General features: G+C 32.0%; 1 protein-coding gene, 1 long non-coding RNA gene and 1 pseudogene across 2 annotated transcripts; 2 read left to right on the top strand and 1 right to left on the bottom strand.

Annotated features, from left to right (window-relative positions):
• Positions 1-5,078: 5,078 nt before the first annotated feature.
• LOC150038708 (uncharacterized) lies at positions 5,079-13,969 on the top strand. Its single transcript, XR_016526672.1, has 3 exons — positions 5,079-5,274; positions 5,431-5,466; positions 13,325-13,969. It is a non-coding gene; the product is annotated as an uncharacterized LOC150038708 (long non-coding RNA).
• Positions 9,088-16,422, bottom strand: LOC120070603 (protein LAZY 1-like). Its single transcript, XM_039022427.2, has 5 exons — positions 16,341-16,422; positions 16,189-16,255; positions 13,109-13,818; positions 11,789-12,113; positions 9,088-9,370 (listed from the first exon to the last, which is right to left on the bottom strand). Exons 1-4 carry the CDS (start codon positions 16,344-16,346, stop codon positions 11,808-11,810), a joined length of 1,089 nt encoding a protein of 362 aa, XP_038878355.1. The 5' UTR covers positions 16,347-16,422; the 3' UTR covers positions 9,088-9,370; positions 11,789-11,807.
• A 2,015-nt stretch (positions 16,423-18,437) lies between these two features.
• On the top strand, positions 18,438-19,487 carry LOC150038707 (uncharacterized; annotated as a pseudogene).
• Positions 19,488-23,976: the final 4,489 nt, after the last annotated feature.

Genomic DNA, 23,976 nt, shown 5'->3' with positions numbered 1-23,976 from the left:
CCCCTTTTAGTCTTGGGTGTATTGTAGCTTGTGCGACCAAGTTGCAAACAATATTTGAAGTGTAGGCTATACGTCGAAAGTCAATGTTGACCTCGAGATAGAAAGACTATCGTCGTATGAATTGGAAGCAGTCTTAAGCGTATGTCAGCTAACATGCGTCCAACAATTGCTGGAAGCTCCAATGGTGAGGACAACGAGTTCCTTGACCTAAGTAGTTGAGATCAATCGCCTGCATAGAAGACTCCTTGCGGTGGGTTCACTCAAATTTCTCCAGGGACGTCTTCTACTCTATCTTTACTTTTCTTTCCTAGTTAACTTTAGTTTATGCATTTGAATATTGTCATTTTGGATTTACGGCTGCTTTCTTGGATGAATTTGTGTTAGCTCTTCGTAGGTGCGTTAATAATTTCACTCGGTGCGATGGTTCGGAAGACGAATTTTTTCTATCATTCAACGCATGGCTATTTCACCGCATGAATCCTAAGTATTGACGAAATTGATATTCTGCTCATAGGTCCTTTTTTGTTATTTTTTATGCGTTATCCCTCTGAAATTCTTCTTTGCTCGCTTGTTTTCTTATGCGTTGATAAAACAGCAACCATGATACTTACAATTATAACTCACTACATCCTCTATCTAAAAGTTGTATAGCTCACCCCACTTTAGTAGCCTCTTCAAAATTTGACACCCTAAGTTTTATTTTGTGCTAACCTTTGTTCAAACATTTGTTACCGCATTCCTGTTGATTTTGTCTTTAGCTTTGTGGCGAGAGCGCTGCCAACCTCTAAGTTTGGGGGTGACAGCGATCACAGAGAATTGCGTTCATTACATTGCGATCATTATCAAAAAAAAAAAAATAAAAAAATTTTGAAAATAACAACTCCACTGTCAATGTAATGGAGAAACCCATGTTGATAAGAGTTAAGTTGTGAAAGGCACTTACCCGTAGTTGGATGTCCGTATGACACACATGGGGGGAAGCCAAAACGAAGGTAAGTCGCCAAGATCAATTCATATGCGCAACTCCTCTGTCTGGCGCAAGCCAAATTAAGCAAGACATGAGTTGAGTTGAATATGGAACGCAACCGAAGTTGGATGCACGCATGACACACGTGGGGACAAGCCAAACGAAGAACGCAACCAGGTCCACACCGCAATCTAATAAGAAATCGCAAAGTTTTGAATTATTTTAAATGAACGCATTCTCAAAAGCTAAATGCAAAGTTGCGAGGAATGAATAAAAAGTTTTTGAGCAGAGGCCTACCGGATTTTAAATTTAGAAAATATCTCTTTGAAGAAGTAGCCAAAGTTGTGGAGAGTGTGGCTTCCAAGGTTAGAGGTATGGGTGAATTATATTGTGAAAAGCTGGTCATCAAAATGGAAGCTAGAGGATAAATTTTGAATTTCCTAAGTATAAGGCATGCTTGAGGACAAGCATGATTCTAAGTTTGAGGGTGTGATAACTGGCAGAAATGCCAGTTATTATAAGCCTTTTATTTAGAATTATGAGGGCTAACAAGTAGAAAATGCGGTGATAATACTTAGAATTTGCATTATTCCGTGTCAAAATGTCTATTTTTGTAGCTATCGCAGGAATCAAACGCATGCGCTGGAAATAAGCAATCGCAAAATCAAACGCATGCGCTGAAGCCAGGCGACCGCAAAGATAATTGCATTGAGTGAAGTCAAGCTATCGCATAGACGAACGCATGCGGTGATCGCATATGTCCATCACATGAAAGTTGAAGCCATCAACTGCATGTGTCCATCACATGAAAGTTGCGGCCATCAACCGCATGCGTTCATCACATGAAAGTTGCGGCTATCGATCGAATGCGTTCATCACTTAGAGATTGCAGCCACGGAGTGATAACCTTAAATAGAAGGGTGATTATAAGATGGGTGGAATGAATTGATACTTCAGTTGAATCAAGCTTGAACGCATACTTTGGGAGTATCAACAACATAAGATGATGTGACATTGCCCATATCACGACAAAGGCAGCAGTGAGACATAACGCAATCATGATTGCTGTTGGTGTTTAAACTCTATCAATAGTCCCTAGGACCTTCATTTCAAGGCATCCTAGCTTCTGCCTTAAGGCAGATGCTTGCGGTCACAGATGAGAGCATGAGCGAGATTTTCTTTGAGGATTTTTCACCTCCACAACCCATTCCGAGTGTCGACCGGAGGTTTCTCCAGAGTTAGAGCTCGAGAGAGGCATTTCCACCATCTATCCATGACACCGCCAACAGCCTTGACTCATAGCCTTACATTTCCTTTCTGATCTCTGTATTGTATTACAATTTGGGCTTAAGATCTTACATTCTGTAATCAATGCATTTCCAAATTCCTTCAATGCCATCTTCCTCATCTTCTTTATCTTTATCATTGTTTATATTCATTGTTTATTTATCAAGGGCGATTGCATACTCAATCATGTAGCCTAGAGATAGGACGCATGTAGCAACCCACCGAGAGGTGTGCGTTGTGCGAGTATAGTGAGTTAATCCTCTTTGCTTGGTGAGAGGCTGTAGCAACGCTTGTTGATGGGCTGTTGCAATGCTTGTCTATAAGTTAGCCGCATTGCTTGAGAAGGTAAGAGGTGGAATGCATTAAAGTAAAGTATGCATTGATCCTAGAGATAGGCACGGTTTTACGCTCGACGCAACCATGCATTTTAGAGATATAGTCATGGGCTGACCACCGAGAGGTGTGCGATGTGTTAGTGTGACGAACTGGGATTACTCGAGTGATTTAAGATAATAAACATTAATATGCGTTAACAGTTGTTGCATAGCTACTAATTCTCATCGCAAGTCTTCCATTGCTCAATCTGTTTAGTTAGAAGTAGGAGTAGTGTAATTCATTAACTTCTTCTTTTTACTTTTATTCATCGCCTCAAATGCATTACTTCACAAATGTTATTGAGTTACAAGTCTCTGTGTTTGACCTCGGATCACCCGAGAAACTTGCATTCTCGTTATACTTGGCGAGAAGGCAAGAAAGCTTGTGATAGGAATGCATAGTCATTACATACTAGATGAACGCATACTTTCCATTCCAATGCATGACCTCCGACGCATGGGTACAAACGCATAACATAAAAACATGCATCAAACAAGAAATTGCGTTCCCCGTTCCCCCTAAAAGTAATTTTATTTTATTAACGAACAATTCTCAACAATAGATTTCTAGTGTTTAAACTTATCAAAGGTTTGGTCTTTAGTTTTTAGTAAGTATACCCAAATATTCCTTGCGTAATCATCTACTAGAGAGAGAAAATACCTTGAGCCACTTTATGATTGTGCCTTGATGGTCCCTACAAATTAGCATGTATGCAGCTTAGAATTTCAGTGGTTGTGTTAGTCCCCTTCACAAGCTTCTGTCTCTTAGACTTCCCATAGATACAATGTTCACATAACTTCAGTCTCTTAATACCCTTTGATTTGATCAGCCCCTGCTTTTATAGCTCTTGAATTCTCCTCTCACTTATATGTGAGAGTCTTATATGCCATATATCAATTTCTCCCCTTTCAAGCTTCTGTGCTATAAGTGACTGAGCTGGTAATGAAACATTTCTCACAAAATACAGCCCATTGGACTTCATCCCAGTAAAAATAGGTCTTCCATCATTTGTAATTTCTAGGCTTCCATTCTTCCCAACAAACATACAACCTTGGTCATTAAGCATTCCCATAGAAATCAGATTCCTTTTAAGCTGTTGAACATGCCTTACTTCTTTGAGGAGTATGTCTTTGTTGTCTTGGAGTTTAAGCATCAATGAGCCTATTTCAATCACCTTACAACCTTGATTGTCTCCCATGAATACTTCTCCACCATCCCATGATTTATAGGAGATAAACTATGCCTTTGATGATGTCATGTGATAGGTACAACCTGAGTCTAACACCCAATCTTCTTTAGATTCATGGCCATTTGCTCTTTCCTCATTGCTTACAAGAATTTATATAAATTTAAGTCCATCCTCCCCAATAGAAACATCTCCTCTTGCATGTTCCTTCGGCCTTTTGAAATCCTTTCTACGTGGTTTCTTCTTTCTATCAGGACAATCTCTTTTGAAATGTACTTCTTTATGATAAAAGAAACATTTCATAACAGAATTATCCCTCTATGCACGATTTTCCTTCTGAAAGTTAGATTTTCCCTTTCTTGAGAAATATTTTCCTTTTGTAAATAGTGATTTAGCATCACCACTGCCCTTAGATTCAATTTTAAGCTCTAACTTCTTACTTCTGAAGGTTGTGATTACATTATCGATAGAAATTGAATCTATTCCATATTTCAGTGTTGCCTTCACATCTTTATAACTCTCATGTAGAGAGTTTATTAGGATTATAGCTTCATTGTCTTCTCCCATCTTGTCCCCCGTTTGAACAAACTTATTTGTGAGTTTCTTGAACTCATCAAGATTCGCATCTAAGGACTTTGAAGAATTCATTTTGAAGGAAAACAATTTCTCCCTCACATATATCTTGTTAGGAACATCCTTCTTCATATAGAGATCATTCAGCTTTTTTCATACCTCATAGGCTATGTTCTCGTTGATGACCTATCTTAGCACACTACCTGAAATATCCAAAATCAGTGCTCCATAAGCCAATTGCTCCATATTCTATCTTTCTGATTCAGTAAGAGTTTCAGGAAAAGATTTAGGATCATCAAGAGCTCTTAATCCTTTCTTGAAGCTAGAAAAGCTTGAATTCTTTTCATCCATAGCTGAAAATCCCCATTTCCTATAAATTTCTCCACCTCATATCAAGCTACTGCCATTTCTGGCTTTCTTGGTGTTCTTGATAAGTTCTTTGAGCTTTCTTGGACTTTCTTGAAGCTTTCTTGATGTTTTCTTGGAGGTCTAGCTCTAATACCAGTTGTTAAATAATTTGGAACATTTTAAAATGACTTTTTTTGGATTAGAAGAAAGCCCAAGATATATTTCTTTTCTGGCCTAAATTCGAAATTGACTTAGGTGCCATCTGTGGTTTACAAAGAGCCACGTTGCAAAACTAAAAAGAAACAATGAGTAAAAATCTTTTACAACTCTTATTTTTCTTTCATTCAGACGTTTGCTCTCTCTCTCTAGGCTTTTGAAAACTCACTAATTTCTCTATAATGTTCTTGACTGTTTTTGTGCAGATTGAAGAGTGAAAATACGAGATTTGAAGTATGCAACACAAGAAATGAAGAGAGAAGGAGATTCATACGAAGATTATAGTGGTTCGGTCTAAGGGACCTACATCCACTCTACAAAGGTATGAAGAAATCTTTATTGAAGCTTTTCTATGGTTCTTTTATATATATATATTTATATGAAGGGCTAATTCAAATTAATGAATTTTAAAAGTTAAGTTTATATTTAAGCTACCTTCTCTAACTGTTTATTTCGTTTCTTGCATGAGGTGAGTTAGAACAAAAAGTATTCAATTGAAGCTTGATCTTAAAAGGTAATTTTTAGCTCAATTTTTTTTTTTTTTTACAAATAGTAACAAATAAGCCGCTCATTGTTTGAGGTGCGGATTCTTGGTACAAATACCCTACCAAGTGCAACCTTCAACGAGCTAGACTTCTTGTGTTCTTTGATTTTCGAATTTTGAGGGGATTTTGGCTACATTTTGTTTGTAAAACTCACTGATCTTCTCTCTCTACCTCTTTAGTTTTTTTGTTTTGTTTTGTTTTGTTTTTGTTTTTGTTTTTTTTTTTAGTTCTCTTGAGGTTCTCTCCGTATATATATTTCTTTCTATGGCTGTGTGTTCTAGGATTTTTATGTGTGGCTCCCTCCACTCTGTTTTTTTTTTCCGTGTAAAAAACCTCTTATTTGCAGAAGAAACAATGAGGCTTTATAGCCAAAAAACTTTTCCCCATTTACCACAAACATTTATTGCCTATTTTTTTTTAAAAAAAATCTGAAATTATGCCAAACGTGTCTCAACCCAAAAACGAATACAAATTTTGAAAAATAAACACAAATTTGAAACTTACCTTTCTTGCAATTTTCTTAACTAATTTAGTTACTCTAACTAACCAACTTAGTTATCTTAACTAATCCATACAAAAGTTAAGAAGTAGTAAAACAAGTTAAATAAAAATGGATAATCATAAAATTTAAAATTAGTAAAATTAAGACAAAATTAATCTAATAATTAAATTTAGAAAGGATGGCCAAAAGTTGGTGGCTAGAACATGCCCCCTTTATACATCTGTGTAGAAATAGAAGGTAGATCAAGGTGTAGCCATTATTTTGTGGAGATAAAATATTTCAAACATATTAACGGTGTCAAGAGCGAGGGATAAAACAAGCTCCTCATAACAGAATAAAACGAGAGTTGGAGGCTAGCAAGTACCATAGCTAGCAAAAGTGTCAAGGGTCAGGGATAAACAAGTGTCTCATGACAAAGTAAAAAGGAGCTGGATAGGTCGAAAACAAATAAGTGCCATCGCAACAAAAATAAAACATTAGGGGCTTAGAATAAAAAAGTACTTCCACAACAAAAAAACGTCAAGGGCTAGAGATAAAACAAACATCTCACGACAAAGTAAAAATGAGTTGGAGGCCATAGATAAATAAATGTCATCAAAGTAAAAAATAAAATGTTAGGGTTAGAGATAAACAATCTCTACCACAACAAAAGAGTCAAAGACTTGGGATAAATAAGTACTTCATGACAAAATAAAAACATACTAAAGGCCAGAGATAAACAAGCACCTTCCTAAAGAAAAATAAAATGCCGGTCAAATTCTCTCTACCTCTTACTTTTTATATGTGAAGTGTCTTCATCTAAATCCAAACTTCCACCTTAAATATTATAACTCCACCTCTTACTTAGAAGGTGTCAACGTGGAGGCCAATTTCCCCTTCCCTCCACCAAAATTTTACTCCTTTAATCATACTTATTCTCTTAAATTCCATTTAACTCAATTAATTCCAACCTTTTGTACTTTTCTACCTTAAATGTTCCAAATAATCTTCCCTTAACTAATTAATAAACAAAGTTTAGGTAAATGGATAGCTAGAATTAATTTCAACCCTAAATTCACATTACTTTGCATAATATACCACTTACGACTAATTTATTCTTAATTAACTTATTTACTTTTAATCCATAACTTAAGGGAAAAGAGTTTACATCATGTCTATTTGTTGCTAATTTGTAGGGTAAAGCTTGACTAGAATCCCTATATTATAACAGTTTATTTGTATCAATTGAAAGTTTCTTTAGAATCCTATGAGCATATTTTTCCTTTAAAAGCTCTTCAATTTGAAAAGTATTTTTCTCAATCTGGCTAATCGAGATTAAAATAGTAGCACATGAACTTTGAAAAAGTAAGTGTGGAAATATTTAAAACAACTGAGAGTGTAAAAATAATACATCAAGTTTTATTAGGGATAATGAAAACACTCAGAAGCTATTGAACAAACAGGTATATATGTATCAAGTTAGTACAAACGACCTCCAACTAGCTTGAAGTTCTATGTCACATTGAAAGGTGTGTGCAGTAGATTTCTTACTTAAAAGAACCATTATGATTTGGAAACATTCTGATTAATGTTATAGTTGCGAAAGTATAGGACGTCAAACAGTTAAATCTGCACATTTTTTATTTTATATTTTTACAGCCATTATTCACAATCATCTGCATAATATTAGTTCTACAATTAGATCAATTTTATCTTTCTTAAAGCGGTAGCATTAACCTTTCATCATCCTAGGATATTTGTAATCACCTTTTATATAGCATTAAAAGAAGCTTTTAGTAGCTTGATTTCTTTGGCCATGAGGAATCAATCTTGAATACCCCAGGTGCTACTTATTGTTACATTGATTTATGCTTGAGTTAATGCAATAGGTGATATGATTTGTGCAAATTAAAGCTTTACAAACCATCAATTAACGCTATATCATAAGACTTATTTCCATAATATAAGTGTTGTGAAATTGACAATTAAAGAACACAAAAAATAACGTAAAGTAGGGGAGATCGACATACAGATATACGTGGTTCACTAACAGTGTGTTAGCTACGTCCACAGGCAGAGGGAGAACTATATTATTTTGAGAGAATGTTTTCAGAATTTCATCAAGAACGGCACATCTAAGTTAGAGAGTTTATATATCGCACTGTTCTAAACCCTAGGGTCAAAATCGTAAATAACTGCAAATAAATAAATATACTGAATACAAAATCTGAACAGGTTTTAGGGGCGTTGCCCCCGAACCCCCACCAGGGCGCGCTGCCCCTGGACCCCGGCTCGCTGACTGGTCAGAGAGACCCCCGTACTAGGTTGATCGAAGCGCCAGCAAACAGATTTAAGACATTTCAACAATAAAAAAATGTTGTCACTTATTCAAATATGATTCTAAAAAAAGGATACAAACCGCCCTTTAAACGGTAAACCTTGATGAACAAAGGCAACCCCAATAATAAATAACTCACAACGGGTAAAGACAAATAAACTTAAAAACACAACCATTAGACTTTGTGATGTAGCAGGTGAAGGTATTAGGCCAAGTCCAGGGTCAAACAAGGAATCCTTAAAGGGTGAGAGAGAATACTCTAAAAATTAGAATAAAATTCTCTATTTATAACTTTATAAGAAAATAAGACAATTAACTAATTAATTTAAATTAATAACTAAATTACTATTAACTAAAAAAAACAACTTGGGAGTAGTTTGTGGTGAGGATTTAACATTAGAAAAATCAAGTGACTTCACATTTTTTATAAGATAGATGAGCCACTCCTCTCATAATCAATTGGTTTTGAGATTGAACTCCACGTTATGTAATAGGCTGAACTGCACAAATAACACCCTAATAAAAATCTGCTATTAAATATTTTATTTTTATTTTGTACTATATAAGAAAAATGAGATACGTGGATTAGTTTGCAACTAATCATGCTCCTAATAGCTTCTTTTTATATGCTCCTAGTAGCTTCTCTTTATGCATGCTTTCTTCCCTATTTTTTCAAACGCCTTCATTTCTGAATTTAGAAGGCAATATTCCTTCACCTTACCTTCCATTTTCTTAAAATTAAACAAACATATATAAAATTTAATTTCTATGTTTTTCCTTTGACAATATAACTATATATATGCATATACCCTTTACACATCTCACAATCACAAACATCACAAGTAAAGTTTGAGAGGAAGAGGTCCCTCACTTTATTTATTTTACTACAATCATGATCATAAAATCATAAGAGACATTGACTTTGCACACCATTTTAGCAGTAGAATTTGACACACACTACACTATATGCATGCATATGTATTTTAGTAATATTAGGTTTATATGGCTAAGTAGCCATTCTTGTTTCTTGTGCTTCAGAGCTCCAGCACCAGGTCTAAGAGACATATACAAGAATAATATTGATTAGTAATATAATAAGATTATAAGTAATTAAAGATGTGTTCAATTCTTTTGGTCTTATTTGTACAATGCAATCAATGAAGAAAAAGAGAAGTCATACATTGGATTAAAACATTTTGGTTGTTCATTCATATATACTTGTGACTTGGAAGGCTAGCTAGATTGAGAAATCATAGTTATAAGTTCATTTGTAAATTACATTTTTGGGTTTTTATGATTTAACCATTGCTTAGAATTTTTCTTTTTCTTTTATATCATTCCATTAAAATCGAGTCAGAGATATCCACAATATTAGGGAAAGATGACATAAAATTTTATTGTAAATTAAGATATTTGTAAATGTAATCAATGAAGTTTAGAAATAAAAGGAATAATTTGTTTTGATCTCGTAAGAGTTAGAAAGTGCCATCAATATGAGTATAACTCAATTAGCATTAAGACTAGTGGGTATTATCAATCTCAAGGTTAAAAGTTCGATTACCCCACCTCATACGTTGAAGTTAGGAAGTGCTAGAATTCTATTTTGATTGAAAGATATAAGCATTTATATTGTGTTATAGGGCTTTGTTTTTACTAAGTAAACACATAATGGGACTAGTAATGCAAAAGTTGATCACGGTTTGTAGAAAAGGATTGGGCTTGCAATTTAATTTGTTCATCAAATTCTAGGTATAGATGCTAATATATCAATCAGACCAAAATATTAGAAAAAACAACATAATGCAAAAAAAATTGAATAGGTAACAAAATTTAGATCCATCTCTTTGGGGCGTTTGAGGCAGCAAGTGGAATAGTGAACTCCAAAGAGTTATAAAGTCTAGTGAGTTGTGAACTCTTGGGATCCACAATGTAAGAAATTGATAAGGTATAAAATTGATGTTTTTAAGTAGAGAAATCCACAAATTCCTCGGGCTAAACAAGAAGTGGAGTTCACAACTTCTACTTTCTAACTCCTTGGGCCAAACACGGTGTATTCAACGCAAGGAGTGGAGTAGTGAGCTCCAAAGAAACTATGAAATCTAGGGAGATGTGAACTCGTGAGGGTCACAGTGCGAAGTTGAGGTATAGAATTGAATAGTAGTGGGACCTACAAACTCTTTGGACCAAAAAAAGAGTGCATTTCACAACTTCTACTTCCAACTTTTTGGGCCAAACATATCCATAGAAGTCTATCAGTGGTAGACCATATCACTAATAAAAGTCTTTAGTGACAGACTATATATTACTCATAGAAGTCTATCAGTTATAGAATCTATCAAGGATGAATTTTGCTATATTTGCAATTCTATACACTTAATTATTAGCCCTAAAAGTACTACCATTGCAATTACCCTAAATTCTAATTCATGGGCTATGATGAAAAGGGAGCCACAATTACCTTTTTTTTTTTTTTTTTTTTTCCCTTTTGTTCTATTTTTTTCCTTCCTTTTACCAAGTGTAGCATCTGCTTCATTGATTCCATTTGGACATCATTTGATAACCATTTAACTATTATTATTATTTTTTGTTTTTTAATTTGATAAAGAAATCAAATGTTTCATTAGAATAATGCAAAAACCACCGGACGAAAATTAGAAGAAAACAAGCATAAAACTTTAAAAAATACAAAACTAAAAATGAAAGTGTTATCAAATTGAGTCTTAAATTTTGAATATTAATTTTTGCAAATGAAGTTTATAAACACTATTTACATTTGTGAGTTTCTTATTTTTGTATATGTCCTTTCTAAAAAAGTTTTCAAAATCCAAATCATGTTTTTGAAAACTATAAAATTTTGTATTTTTTTTTTAATTCTTCTGTTTTCAGAATTCCATTAAGAATTTAAATTTTTCTTCAAGAACGGTAAACATCATAATAAAAGAAATTGTAAGAAAACAATATAAAATTAAAAAACTGAAAACAAGAAACGAAATATCATTATCAAACATGGCCTTCATGTTTTGTGTTCAAGGTGCCATCTTTATTCTAGTTGAGTCATTTCAAGGTAGATAGGAACAAAGTAACAATTTTTAACCCTATAGAGTTAGGTTAGAAAGTACTTACATTCACGGTTAGAAAATGTACATTACTTAATACTTGTAACTTTTAATTACTTGACGTTTTAAAAAAAGTCAAGTAATGATTTTTTTAAGAGAAAACGTCAGGGAACGTGTTAAATATCAATATCTCATATCATCAATTTTAACTCTCCTAAATAAATCATCAAATCATTAAAAAAAAAAAAAAATCTTATCTACTATTAAGAAACTTTATTACTTTCTCAAATAAAAATATGTCTGATAAACTTTAATCAAACGATAGTGACAATAATAATAAAAATGTAGAAACATATAAAAACATAAAGACGTACACATGAAACTCAAACCATAGAGACTAAACAACATTCACTTACAGTCAGAGTCTGATTTGATTCATTGCTCCTTGTTCCAATTGGAATCGACATCGTCATCACAAATGTCGTCGGAGAACTGTGGAGGAACAGATCGGGTTTGGTAGCTTTGTAAGGTTTGCTTTAAGATGAGCTTTTTTGGATAGATCATGTTGTCTTCACCTGTCGAGGTTCTTTCTTCTTTGTTCCTATTAAGGACTGATAATCCATCAACGGTGGTTGTTGTTTTTTTCTTTTTGTCATTCTTTTGTGCCTTATGATCCCCTTTTCCTTTAGCCATTGCGATGCTTTCAGCTGGATAAACTTTCCTGTTGAACAAATGAAGAATCTACAAAGCCATTGCAAGTGTTTTAGGTCGATATCAAAGACGATTATCGAGGGGGACTTCATTATTCATCTTTTTTTTTTCCTTCATGGCATCATTCTCGAACTAGAGTGATTATTACAATTTGCATTCGTGAATTTATTTAAAATTTTTAAAATTATGTAATTGTGTGTATATATATATTTTTAAATATGAAGTTAGAGATTTGAATCTTAATTTAAAAGGATGAGTAAATGTGTATTAACTACGTAGTTATGCTCATATTTGGAAAAAGAGTTGAGTGTGTTAAAAGAAAGAGGAAAAAAAAAAGTTGAGGTAGACAAAGAAAAGAGGCATCTTTTGTAAAAAGAAGCATGGTGGAAGGAGCAAGGGGATAATCGTATTAAAGGAAATAAACTTTTTTTTTGTCATTTAAAAATTTATAAAATAAGAAATCAAGGTTTCGTTTGATAACATTTTTGTTTCTCGTTTCTCGTTTCTCATTTTACGTTTTGTGTTTCCTTTTTAAAGGAGAAAAAAAAAGGGAAATGCATTAGGTAATTATGTCTTTTTCATGTTTATTTTATTATGTTTTGGTAATTTTTTTCTTCTCTTAAATTTAAATGTAATGAATTTCATATGAATTTTTGCTTTTAAAATTAATGTTAAAAAATTTTAGGTTATATTTATTTTCATATATTTATCATCCGATCTATAAGTGATAAAATAATGGTTTTATTATTGTTGACGACGATGATGGTTTTATTTATATTTTTGTAAAAAAGTAAAAAACTGAAAAAAAAAAAAAAAAAAAGCAAAGAAAGAAACTTTATATTGTTGTTTTAAAAATGTGTCGACCCAATAGTATTGATTCTTAAAAATTATGAAAGAAGAAACCAGAAACACGAAAACATTATCAAATATTTGTAATTCGGGGTGATTTGTGTTTCTGTCTACTTTTATCGTGAGGAATAACACCCAAAAAAAAAAAAAAAACACTTGTAGAATTTGATGCATACCTTGTGCAGTTTAGTTGCATTAGAAACATCTAATACTCCACCAGAAGCAGTTGAACTTAAAGAGCTTTTAGAAGCAGCACTAAACATCTTTTTCTTTAGCTTCTTTTTTATGAATTGCATCCCACACTTATCCCCTTCCTTCTCTACTTGCTTTTGGTCATCCTTCTCACATCTTCCTCCTCCACCTTCCTCTAATACCTTGCTTCTCTGAAACAGCTCCCCAAGCGAGGTCCGGTTCTCCTTCTTTGCCATTGTCGTTGACAGCTCGACTGCCGACCCGAACAAATACCCTTGAAGTGGGCAAACCATAGTGTCGCCACTTTCGACATTATTGCTCTCAGGTTGTCCTTCCAACACTTTGCTCACGTGGCTGTCCCGCCTCGACCCGCCATCGTCGTGTTTTGCATCAGCCTCGAGCACCTTCTCGAGCTCATCATTGATCAGCTTCAGCTCATTCTTTGTGACTTCAGTTTGATCTCTTTCAGTAATGTGGTCAATGGAGATGGAGAATTTTGGGGTTGCTGGTTCAGAAGAGCCTAGGGTTCCAATGGCAAGAAAGCCTGGGAAGATTTCAGATATGGAGATTAGGGATTCTTCTTCATAGTCTTCATCTGATCTTGCAGCATCTAGGTCTCTTTGGGCTTGTTTCAAAGGGTTATTGATGCTTGTTCTTGGGAAATATTGTTGGTCATGATCACTTGCTTGTTGGCCTAGAATACAATTTCAAAGCATTTAACCTATAAATCACCTTACAGAGATTCACGCACTATAATCATGTATTTCCAATACTTATTTCGAGCATAACTCAACTGACATATAGATGTATTAGTAATAAAAAGATTTGCAGTTTGAATTCTCCAACTCTATTGTACTATATATATATATATATTCGACGAATATATGTATATACACTAGCGCACAATAAGTGGGTTATTGAAATGCTTGAATCTGTTTGCTGGTGTTTCGAACAATCTATTCAGATTTTGTATTCGGCATATTTATTTATTTGCAGTTATTTATGATTTTGACCCTAGAATTTAGAGCAATGCGATATATAAACTCTCTAACCTAGAGACACCGTTTTTTGATGTAATTCTGAAAACATTCTCTTGAAATAAAATTATTCTCCCTCTGCCCGTGGACGTAGCTAACACACTGTTAGTGAACTATATATATCTGTATGTGCAAAAATTGTAAGATGGAGTTTCTTGATAATGTGCAAAAATTTCAATAATGTTTATCATTGAAGCTGAGTTATTTAATACCAATTTATGAAACTGGTGGGTCAAACATCTCACAAAAATAGTTTCTATATATTTTTTTCCTTTCTTTTTTCCCTTAAAATTATTAATAGACTCTTGACGTTGACAAATATATTTTTTCATTTATTTGATGAATAGATTTCTATTTTGACAAGTAAAAGCTACATCTCCTGTGGTTTTGAAATGGATTAATATTAAGTTTTAATTTGATCAAATGAATAATGAAAGTTTAAGGTTAAACTAAAAGTTTGGCCCTTGAACGTACAGATTGATATTTCTTTTGGGTCCTTAAAAAATAAAGCTCATAGATGCCTATAAGTTTTTTTTTCTTTTTTTTTTTTTTATCCACTACTCACCCATGTTTTAAAAAGGGAAGTCAAATCTTGAAAATTTTAAAAAATAGTTTTCAAAAAGTGGTTTTTACTTTAAAACTTTGACTAAAAATTTAAGTGTTTATTCAAGAAATTTGAAAACCATAGTATGGATTTTGGAGAAAATAAACATAAATTTCAGAAATGGAAAACCATAAACAAAATTGTTACCAAATAGATTTAAACATCCTATTTTATGTTTAATATAGGTCCTTAAACCTTAAAAAATTAATTTATAATGTGTTCTTAATTTAATAACTTTCAATTTTTTGTTTAATAGGTACTTAATATATTTGATCCTTTTTAAATTAATTGATGTTAACAAATATAGTGTCTTTATTTCAACTTTATGTCTAATGAGACTATAAACTTGAACATTGTAGCAAAAAATAGCATTGCTCAACTAGCATCAAGTATGTACTATAGAAATTGTCGAATAGGTCAATAACCTATTTGACACAAAATTAGATGTTTAACGATCTATTAGACACTTTTTATAGTTTAGAAATTTATTAGACACAAAATTGAAAACTGTTTAGGAAAATATTAACTACATCTTTTAAAGCTCATAGATTAGATAAATAAAAAGTTGGAAAGTTAGGACTAAGCTTGTAATTTAATAAAAAAATTAACCGTCAAGATTAAAATGACTTTTATGCAACATTAAAATCAATCATGAAGATTGAAATGATCTTATGCTTTTAAGGGTTTAGAGTTTAGGTTGAAACACAACTTTGAAAAAGTTAAGGGACAAAAATAGACTAGGTAAGAGTTTAAAGACATATTTGAGAGTGATTTTAGAAATCATTATCGTAAAAAATATAATTTCTTTATAAGTGATTTATTAAAAGAAATTTCACATAATCATTTTAATTTTTTATTTCACACTCTTTAAAAAAAAGTTTTTCCTATAAATGAAAAACGATTTTGTTTTAGTTTTATGCAAGTTTTTGAGATGTATGTTATTTTTTTCTTTTTAAATTACAATTATTGTTTTTACCTATGCTAAAGAAACACTTGAATTTCTAGTCAAATTCTAAAAGTAAAAACAAGTTCGAAACATTTTTTAATTTTTCAAATTTTTCAAAAACTTGATTTTGTAAAATATCAATAGAAAGTAGAAAGTGGATAACAAACATAAAAATCTATGAGCGAAGGTGGTATCTATAAGTTTAATAAAAAAAAAAACCCAAAAACAAAAAATTAAATAGTATTGTCAAACGGATCCTTAGTATTTAAATTTTGGTTTATGGATTTTCAAAATATTCACGGAAAATAGATAACAAATAAAGAAGTTCATAAATAAAAGTAGAATTTACAAGTTCAGTTGTTTTAAAACCAATTGATTATCGATCGGAGTCTAAAATATTTATAAATAATATGTTATCATATATTGACAACCCTTGTAGTAAAGATGAAATATAGTACTAGAGAAAGGAGGAATTACCAACGACAAAATCTTTGAGTGGTTGGCCACTGTTTTGCTTGAACTTGCGGTGCATCCATCCTAATAACTTCACAATTTACAAGAAAAGAGTTTAGGGTTTAATGTGGATGGTTTTCTTTCAAAGATCAACAAAGAAATATGTAAATCTTTACCTTCATCTTGTGCTTGTGTGAGAGAAGTTTTCTTGAGAGGAAGAGCTTGAGGATCACTTTCTTTTAATAGTTTAAGAAGATTTGTGGAGGGATGAAAACATAGAGATGGTAACAAATTTAGGTTTTGCTTTGCTCTTGGAACCAAGTGTTAATTGGGCACATTGGGGACCTCGGTTTTGGGTCCCCATGATGGATAAACTGATTCTTTTTAAATGGTGTAATTTCAATCTATTCATATACATCATCAAGAGTAAAATCGAGGGCTCACTCCTTTGAGCTTATTCTATTTGGAGTCCGATCTTTTTTATGATATGAATTGAACATGTTGATTGAGTTGAATTCAAAGACACTCTAAATAAATCGATACATCACTCCTTTACCTCTACATGTTCATATCACTAGAGCTCCTTTTTTTTCTTTGAGCCCATCATGTCACCATGTCATAGAACATATTTTTAAGCAATCCTTCTAATTCTCTTCAAGCCCTAATCATACATCATTCAAGACCAATAATATTATGAGCTAAAACTATAAACCTATTTTGTTGAAGCATTGTCTCCATTTGAAGTGCTATTAAGAACTCAATGGGAGGACTCATCCAAGAAGAAAGAGATAAGCTCCAAATAGGCAAACCCTACATATTCTTGGTGTTCTAACATTGTTACATCTTTTTCTTACATGTTCAAGTGATGTCTAACGTCATGTTCATATGTTTAATCCATCGATATTGCCAAGTGTATTATGGTATACGATATATCTTTATTTCAACAATGATATAATGAAAGATATAAATAATTTAATGTAAAGTAAATCATATTTCTTTAAATTTTTAAAAGCAAATTAAGGACTACTTTACAATATCATTACAAACTTGCCAAAAAATTATTATTAATCAGGGCTTAAAAATTAAAAAATTTTAAATTTAAATATATAGAGGGAGGCACTAATTTAAGACTTCGAAAAAAATAATAATAATAAATAACGACAAGACTAGCTTTAAGATATATGTTACTTAAATAGAGACTAAATTCGAGTTTTGATGTTTGTATCCAATAAACAATCTAAACTAAAAGTGTAAATCTTGAAGGGACTAGACTGAAACAAAACTCAAACTTTAAAGATAAAATTGTAACATTTTAAATTAGTGACTAAATTGATGTCAAATTCAAAACTTAAAACACTAAAAGTGTAACATTTTGAAACCTAACAAAAAAAAAACGTAATTTTTCCTTTATTTTAAGTCATTATAAAGCTTGTATGACTAGTGAGCATACATATGTACCTTGAAATGTGTGGGTAGACATTGTATATTGTTCTATATGGAGTTATCTATAGGTTCTTTTGCTTCTAGCTATATGATTTTAGTTTACTTCTTTATCATATTGAACAAGACATAACACGACATCAACATAGTCCCACATCATTTTGCTCACAAAATCAACCTAGGAAAATAAGGACATAGAGAAAAGAGGCTTAAAACTTTTCCCCCCCAAAAAAAAAATAAAAAAAAATTAGGGTTTAGATGTGAACAAAAACATATCTCTTGAAGTATATATTTTCTAAAATATATTGTAGGTTATGTTGTAAATTAGTCTTTGAATTCTTAGAAAATGTAATCATGTACCTAAAATGTATCTAATAGTTAACAGCAACTTTTTCTAAAAAGAAAAATTACTTTTTGTTTATTTCTAACATATAACTAGAGCTTTAGGATTCGATAAAATAATAAAAAATAATCTTTCGCACTCAAAAATAATAATAATAATAATAATAAATAAATAAATAAACAAATAAATAAAAATCACAGGTTAATAATTTTTCATAATTTTAAATCGAAAACTAATAAATCAATTTGTTTTGAAATTTTATTTAACCATATACTACAAATTTTAAGACTATTAAAAGTACAAGAATAATATTTGAACATTTTACAGTAAAGACTAAAATAGAATACATCCCAAAATACAAACACAAAAATAGTATTTTAATTTAAAAAGAATCAAATATTTAAGAGAACAATCTTCTTCTCTTATTATTGAGTTGTATTGTAATGGCTTACTTCTTTTCCAATAAGTGGTATCAGAGCTAAGATCAGAGATGACTTCAAGTGGTAACATGTTACAACCCCAACTTCCAAGATTCATGGAAAGAATTTTAATCAGTGGAGTATTCAAATGAAAGTGCTATATGGCTCACAAGAATTGTGGGATATTGTTGAAAGAGGATACATTGAAGTTGAGAAGCAGAACGAGCTCACTAATCAACAACTTGCTAAGTTGAGAGAAAATCGTAAGAAAGACAAGAAGGCTTTATTCTTCATTTATCAAGCTGTTGATGAACATGTCTTCGAAAGAATTTCAATAGTTACTTCTGCAAAGGCGGCTTGGGATATTTTACAATCCACCTATCAAGGAGAACATAAGGTAAAGATGGTAAGACTACAAGCTCTCAGGTCTGGATTTTATTGCATTAAGATGAAAGAGACCGAAACTGTTGAAGAGTTTTTCAATCGTATTCTTGCGATTGTCAACAGTTTGAGAACAAATGGAAAAGAATTGGGTGATCAAAGAGTTATTGAAAAGATTCTTAGAAAGTATGCCAAGAAAGTATGAGCATATTGTTGTTGTAATTGAAGAATCAAAAGATTTATCTATATTATCAGTAAATAGCTTGATGGGTTCTCTTCAATACCATGAGCTTAGATTGAAGCAATTTGATATTAATCTTGAGGAAGCATTTCAGATGCAAATTTCATTTAGAGACGGTTCTCGTGGAAGACGTGGTGGTCGTGGTAGACGAGGAGGTGGAAGATACTATGATAATAGAAATTGTATGAATTCTTAAAATCAAGAAGAAAGCTCTTCTTCATCTCGAGGAAGAGGAGGTGGAAGAGGAAAGGACTTTGGCAGAAATCAAGAAAGTGGTCATGGTAATTTTTCTCACATTCAATGTTTTAATTGTAAAAAGTATGGCCATCTTCAAGCAGATTATTGGGCACTGAAAAATGGAAATGGAAATTCCCCCATGATGCATAAAGAGGAGAAAAATGATGAAGGTGTTCTATTTCTTGCATGTAGTGCTCAAGACGATGTTATAAAGTCTACATGGTACCTTGATAGTGGTTGTAGTAACCATGACAGGAAATAGAAGTATATTTGTTACTTTGGATGAATTACTCTAAAATGATGTGAAAACTGGTGATAATACCAGATTGCAAGTCAAAGGCCCAGATGATATTCTCGTTAAGATGAAGAAAGGCACAAAATGAGTTGTGGATGTATTATATGTTCCAGGTCTGAGGCATGCTCTCTTGAGCGTTGGCCAACTGCTTCAGTGAGGTTTAAAAGTTTCATTTGAAGGTGGTGTGTGTGCCATCAAAGATCAAATTCAGATATGAAAGTTTGTAGTCTTACCATATTTACCTTATCTTCTCCTTGATAGGTGGATTGTAAAATATCCCAAGCCGCCTTTGCAGAAGTAACTGTTGAAATTCTTTCGAAGACATGTTTATCAACAACTTGATAAATGAAAAACAAAGCCTCTTGTCTTTCTTACGATTTTTTCTCAACTCAGCAAGTTGTTGATTAGTGAACTCGTTCTAATTCTTAACTTCAGTGTATCCTCTTTCAACAATATCCCACAATTCTTGTGGGCCATATAGCGCTTTGATTTGAATACTCTATTGATTAAAATTCTTCCCACTTAATCTTAGAAGTTGGGGTTGCAACATGTTACCACTTGAAGCCATCTCTGATCTTAGCTCTGATACCACTTGTTGAAAACGAAGTAGGCCCTCACAATTCAATTAATTAGATAAGAGAAGAAGATTGTTCTTTTACTTACACAAGATTGGAAAAACTAGAACTTGAATATTATTTTATTTTCTTGGTTTGCTTACAAATGACAAATCCTACACATATTTATACTAGTAGGAAAATACATCAAAAGACATCAATGATAAATGTAAATACATGTGACTTTTCACCAATACATGAACATTCATCAACTATTCATTGAACTATTCATATATTCAACTATTCATTAAATCTCAACTATTCATATATTTAATTAAATGTAATACATGCACCTTGAATATAAATCTAGATTAATTCTATCAATATTTACTATCTAGTTTTTCTTCTCAAATACTGGACTTTTTCTAATACCGTTTTTAAGCTGAAAAGGATATCTTCGTTTTTTTCTTTTAAGATAAATTTGTTTGATAAAACATGTGTCACATACACATCAACAAAATGATATATAAGTTTAAGGAAATATGAAATATGACTTTAATTATTTTAAAAACTAAAAGGTTTTTTTAACCCAAGAACCCTTTCCTTCATTAGAATACAGCATGAAAAAAATAATAATTTTGGTAATTATTTTTAGAAAAGTACTTAGGTGTAGCCAGTAGCCCCCTTAAAAACATGTCATGTGACAAAAATAATTGATTTTTTTTTTTTTAAAGATTAAGTTATTATTTTATCTTTCATGTGACAAATGTTGGGTTACATGGAAATGCGTGTAGTCAAGATAACACCTAAATATTACTCTTATTTTTATGGATGTCGTATGGGTCTAAGAAAGTCCTTTTATTTTGATATTAGGAAATGTGCAATTAGACACTCGTAAAGATACCACAACCTGTTAGAAGAATGTTGACAACTTCTTGTTCCGAGATATGGAATAATGCTAACACTTGTCTACTTAAAAGTTATTTTGAAATTTGATTGCAATTATCTATATTAAGATGGTTCAAGATACAACTTAAAGAGTGTTGGACTATTTTAAATGACCGAGTTCGTGGATTTCTAGAGTTGTCTTTTATCAAAAGTGATCGAAGTGAAAAGAGAAGTGACTATAAATTTATATAAAGATGAAGTTTAAAATCTTCATGTATTTGTGGGAAAAAAAAATTGTGTTAACCTCAAACTTCTCCAGTACTAATTTTTACCTTGGATGTTCAATTTCATTAAATCACACTTCAAACTTAAATGAGTGTTTCCATCTTAAACTTAAAAAGTCTTGCAATCTTTATCCTTTGGTATGGTTTTTTTTGTATAAAAATTAGTTAAGAAATGTTTGTTTACAATGAACTTTAAAACATATAACTATGTTATAAATTTGTTGTGATTTTCAAAGAACAACCATTTCGAGCCGAGGTTTTCGTTCAAATTTGCTTGTTTTGACAATATTGAATTGATGAGGTCTAAATTGATGAAATTGAAATTGGGTTTTTAGAGAAAGAACTAACTGATTGTATATTATTTTTGTATAATGTAGGAAATGAAGTTTTCTAAACTACAAGAGCTTTATGCATTGGTACAGATAAGGAGTGACTAGTCTTCAAGAAGTTGTCTTTTGTTCTCCCAAATATTCAGAAAAGACTTTGTCAAAGAATTTCTCTTCAGATTTTGCTCGACAAAAACATGGGTTGAACTTGCATTCACATTTGATTGGATCAGGACAATCTTCATTAATATAGCATACTATTCTTTCTACTTACACGAACAATGTTCCTAAAATGTTCTAATTGATGATTGTCATTCAAGGTAAATATTACAGAAAAGAGAAAACATATAAGTGAGAAGAAAATTAAAATTAATTTATTACATATACCAGAGGCAATAAAGAACATTACTGGCATGCAAGCCAGCTTAGTCGAGGATTTCTCCATATCTAAACTATAATATGGGGAAATTATATATGATTTGTAATCTTTATCGGTGTCTCTGTTTTTTTACCTCCAAAATCGACCACAATTTATATTCAAATAGCGTAGTTTAAAATGGTTGGAATTATCTCATGCATTAAAAGATGAATTTTTAAAGTTTGTGATTTTAGCTTAATTTAAGAGTAAATTTAGTGTATATGCATTATGAAGACATGCTATATCAATCTTTCGTTTATGATTTTTCTATAGTTTTATCCCATTTAATAGCTTTGAGCTGTTTTTATAAGAAAACTACATGTATATAGAAGGTAGCAAATTTCTCAGGTAGGTTGATTTCCAATAATAATAATAATAATAATAATAATTAAAAAAAAAAAAAAAGTGCTTAGAATGACAGGAAATATCTCATGCATTAAAAGGTGATGAATTTTGTTGCTGAAAGAAGTTATCTCAAACGACTATTGTTTCTTTTAGCTCTAACAAATTTACTTATTTTGTAACTAATCAAGAAAATCTATAAATACAAATCAGAAATTAAAAGGAGTTTTTAGAGCGCAAGTGATATTCTGTAAAATAAAAGAAAAATTATCTTCAATCTTTAAAGATTTCCTTCTAGTGAATGCAGGCCTCAGTTTTGCCAAACCACGTTACATCTGTGTTCTACTTCTTCCACTTCTTCATTCTTTTATCTCGCATGTATTAATTTTCCTTGCAACAGTTGATCGCTATTAGAGAAAAATCAGAGAGCTCTGGAGGTTTTATTATTATTATTATTATTTTTTAACAAGAAAGGGATAAGCATTCTGATTGAAAGGTAGAAACTACACCTTTTTTATTGTGCTTTTCCTTTTTGTGAAAACTTGGCATCTTTAGAGCCACACTTGGCACCTACCTCCACCCTCTCTTTGCATTAGATTAGCATCACATTTGAGCTTGTTCACAATCAAAGAAATAAATTTGACATTTAGGCCCAACAAATTGGTATAAGAGCAAAAGACTATAAAAAAAAAGACAGTTATTGAAGATTCAAGACTCAGAATTCAGATTAAAAATGGCATTAGCAAGGTTCGAGATAGAAAATTTTGATGGTTAGAGTGATTTTGGCTTATAGAAAGCTAAAATCAAAGTCATTCTAGGTTAGCAGAAGACTCACAAGATCCTTTTGGATACATCAACACTCCTAACTACAATTACAACACAAGAAAGGGAAGATATGGAGCTGGTAGCCTATGGAACTCTTGTATTAAATCTGAGTGATAGTGTACTTATGCAGGTGATAGGCCAAGAGACAACTTACAAGATGTGGACTAAAATGGAAGGCCTCATTGGCACAAAAGACATTCCAAATAAGATGTTCTTGAGGGAATAGTCTTCACATTCAAGATAGATTCGACAAATTCACTCATAGACAATCCTAAATAGGATCAAGAAGATAGTGTCTTAATTCAAAAATCTTGGTGAGAAATTAGGTGATGAAAATGAGGCATATGTTCTATTAAATTCACCGTCAAATGCTTATAAGGAAGTGAAACTGCTTTGAAATATGGCGGGGAGTCAATTATTACAGATATCATTATTTCAGCACTTAGAATAGAAGAATTAGAGCTTCAAATTTCTAAGAATGAATAGCCTTGTATAGAAAGACTGTTTGTAAAAAGTAAAAATAAGCCTAATTAATCTAAAGGTGGAAAAAAAAAATGAGGAGCACAAACCTAAACAAAAGCTGAGGTGTAATTATTGCAAGAAGAAAGGCCATCTTATGAGAGATTACTTCATTTTAAAGAGGAAAAATCAGGAAGAGGAGAAAAATTCTAAAGGGAAACAACCTTTCTATAGTTGAAGGCTCCAACTTTTATTCTAATGCTTTGGCTTCAACTAATGGTAAAGTCAAACAAGTAAGTCTTTTAAGAAAGCATGATTAGGTTTTAGACTCGGGTGCACATATCACATGACTCCTTTTAG

Source organism: Benincasa hispida, chromosome 1, assembly GCF_027475165.1.
Source record: "Benincasa hispida cultivar pf3 chromosome 1, pf3_genome.v1.1, whole genome shotgun sequence".
In the NCBI taxonomy this organism is placed as follows: domain Eukaryota; kingdom Viridiplantae; phylum Streptophyta; class Magnoliopsida; order Cucurbitales; family Cucurbitaceae; genus Benincasa; species Benincasa hispida.
Note: the sequence above shows the minus strand (reverse complement) of the source record. Positions and strands in the feature narration are given on the sequence as shown.

Excerpts from the sequence above, each read along its gene's own strand:
- LOC120070603 (XM_039022427.2), bottom strand. Across the intron at positions 13,819-16,188 it reads ACTCAAAGATTTTGTCGTTG|GCCAACAAGCAAGTGATCAT; the intron begins GTAATTCCTCCT and ends ATTGTATTCTAG. Across the intron at positions 12,114-13,108 it reads ATGCAACTAAACTGCACAAG|ATTCTTCATTTGTTCAACAG; the intron begins GTATGCATCAAA and ends ATGGCTTTGTAG.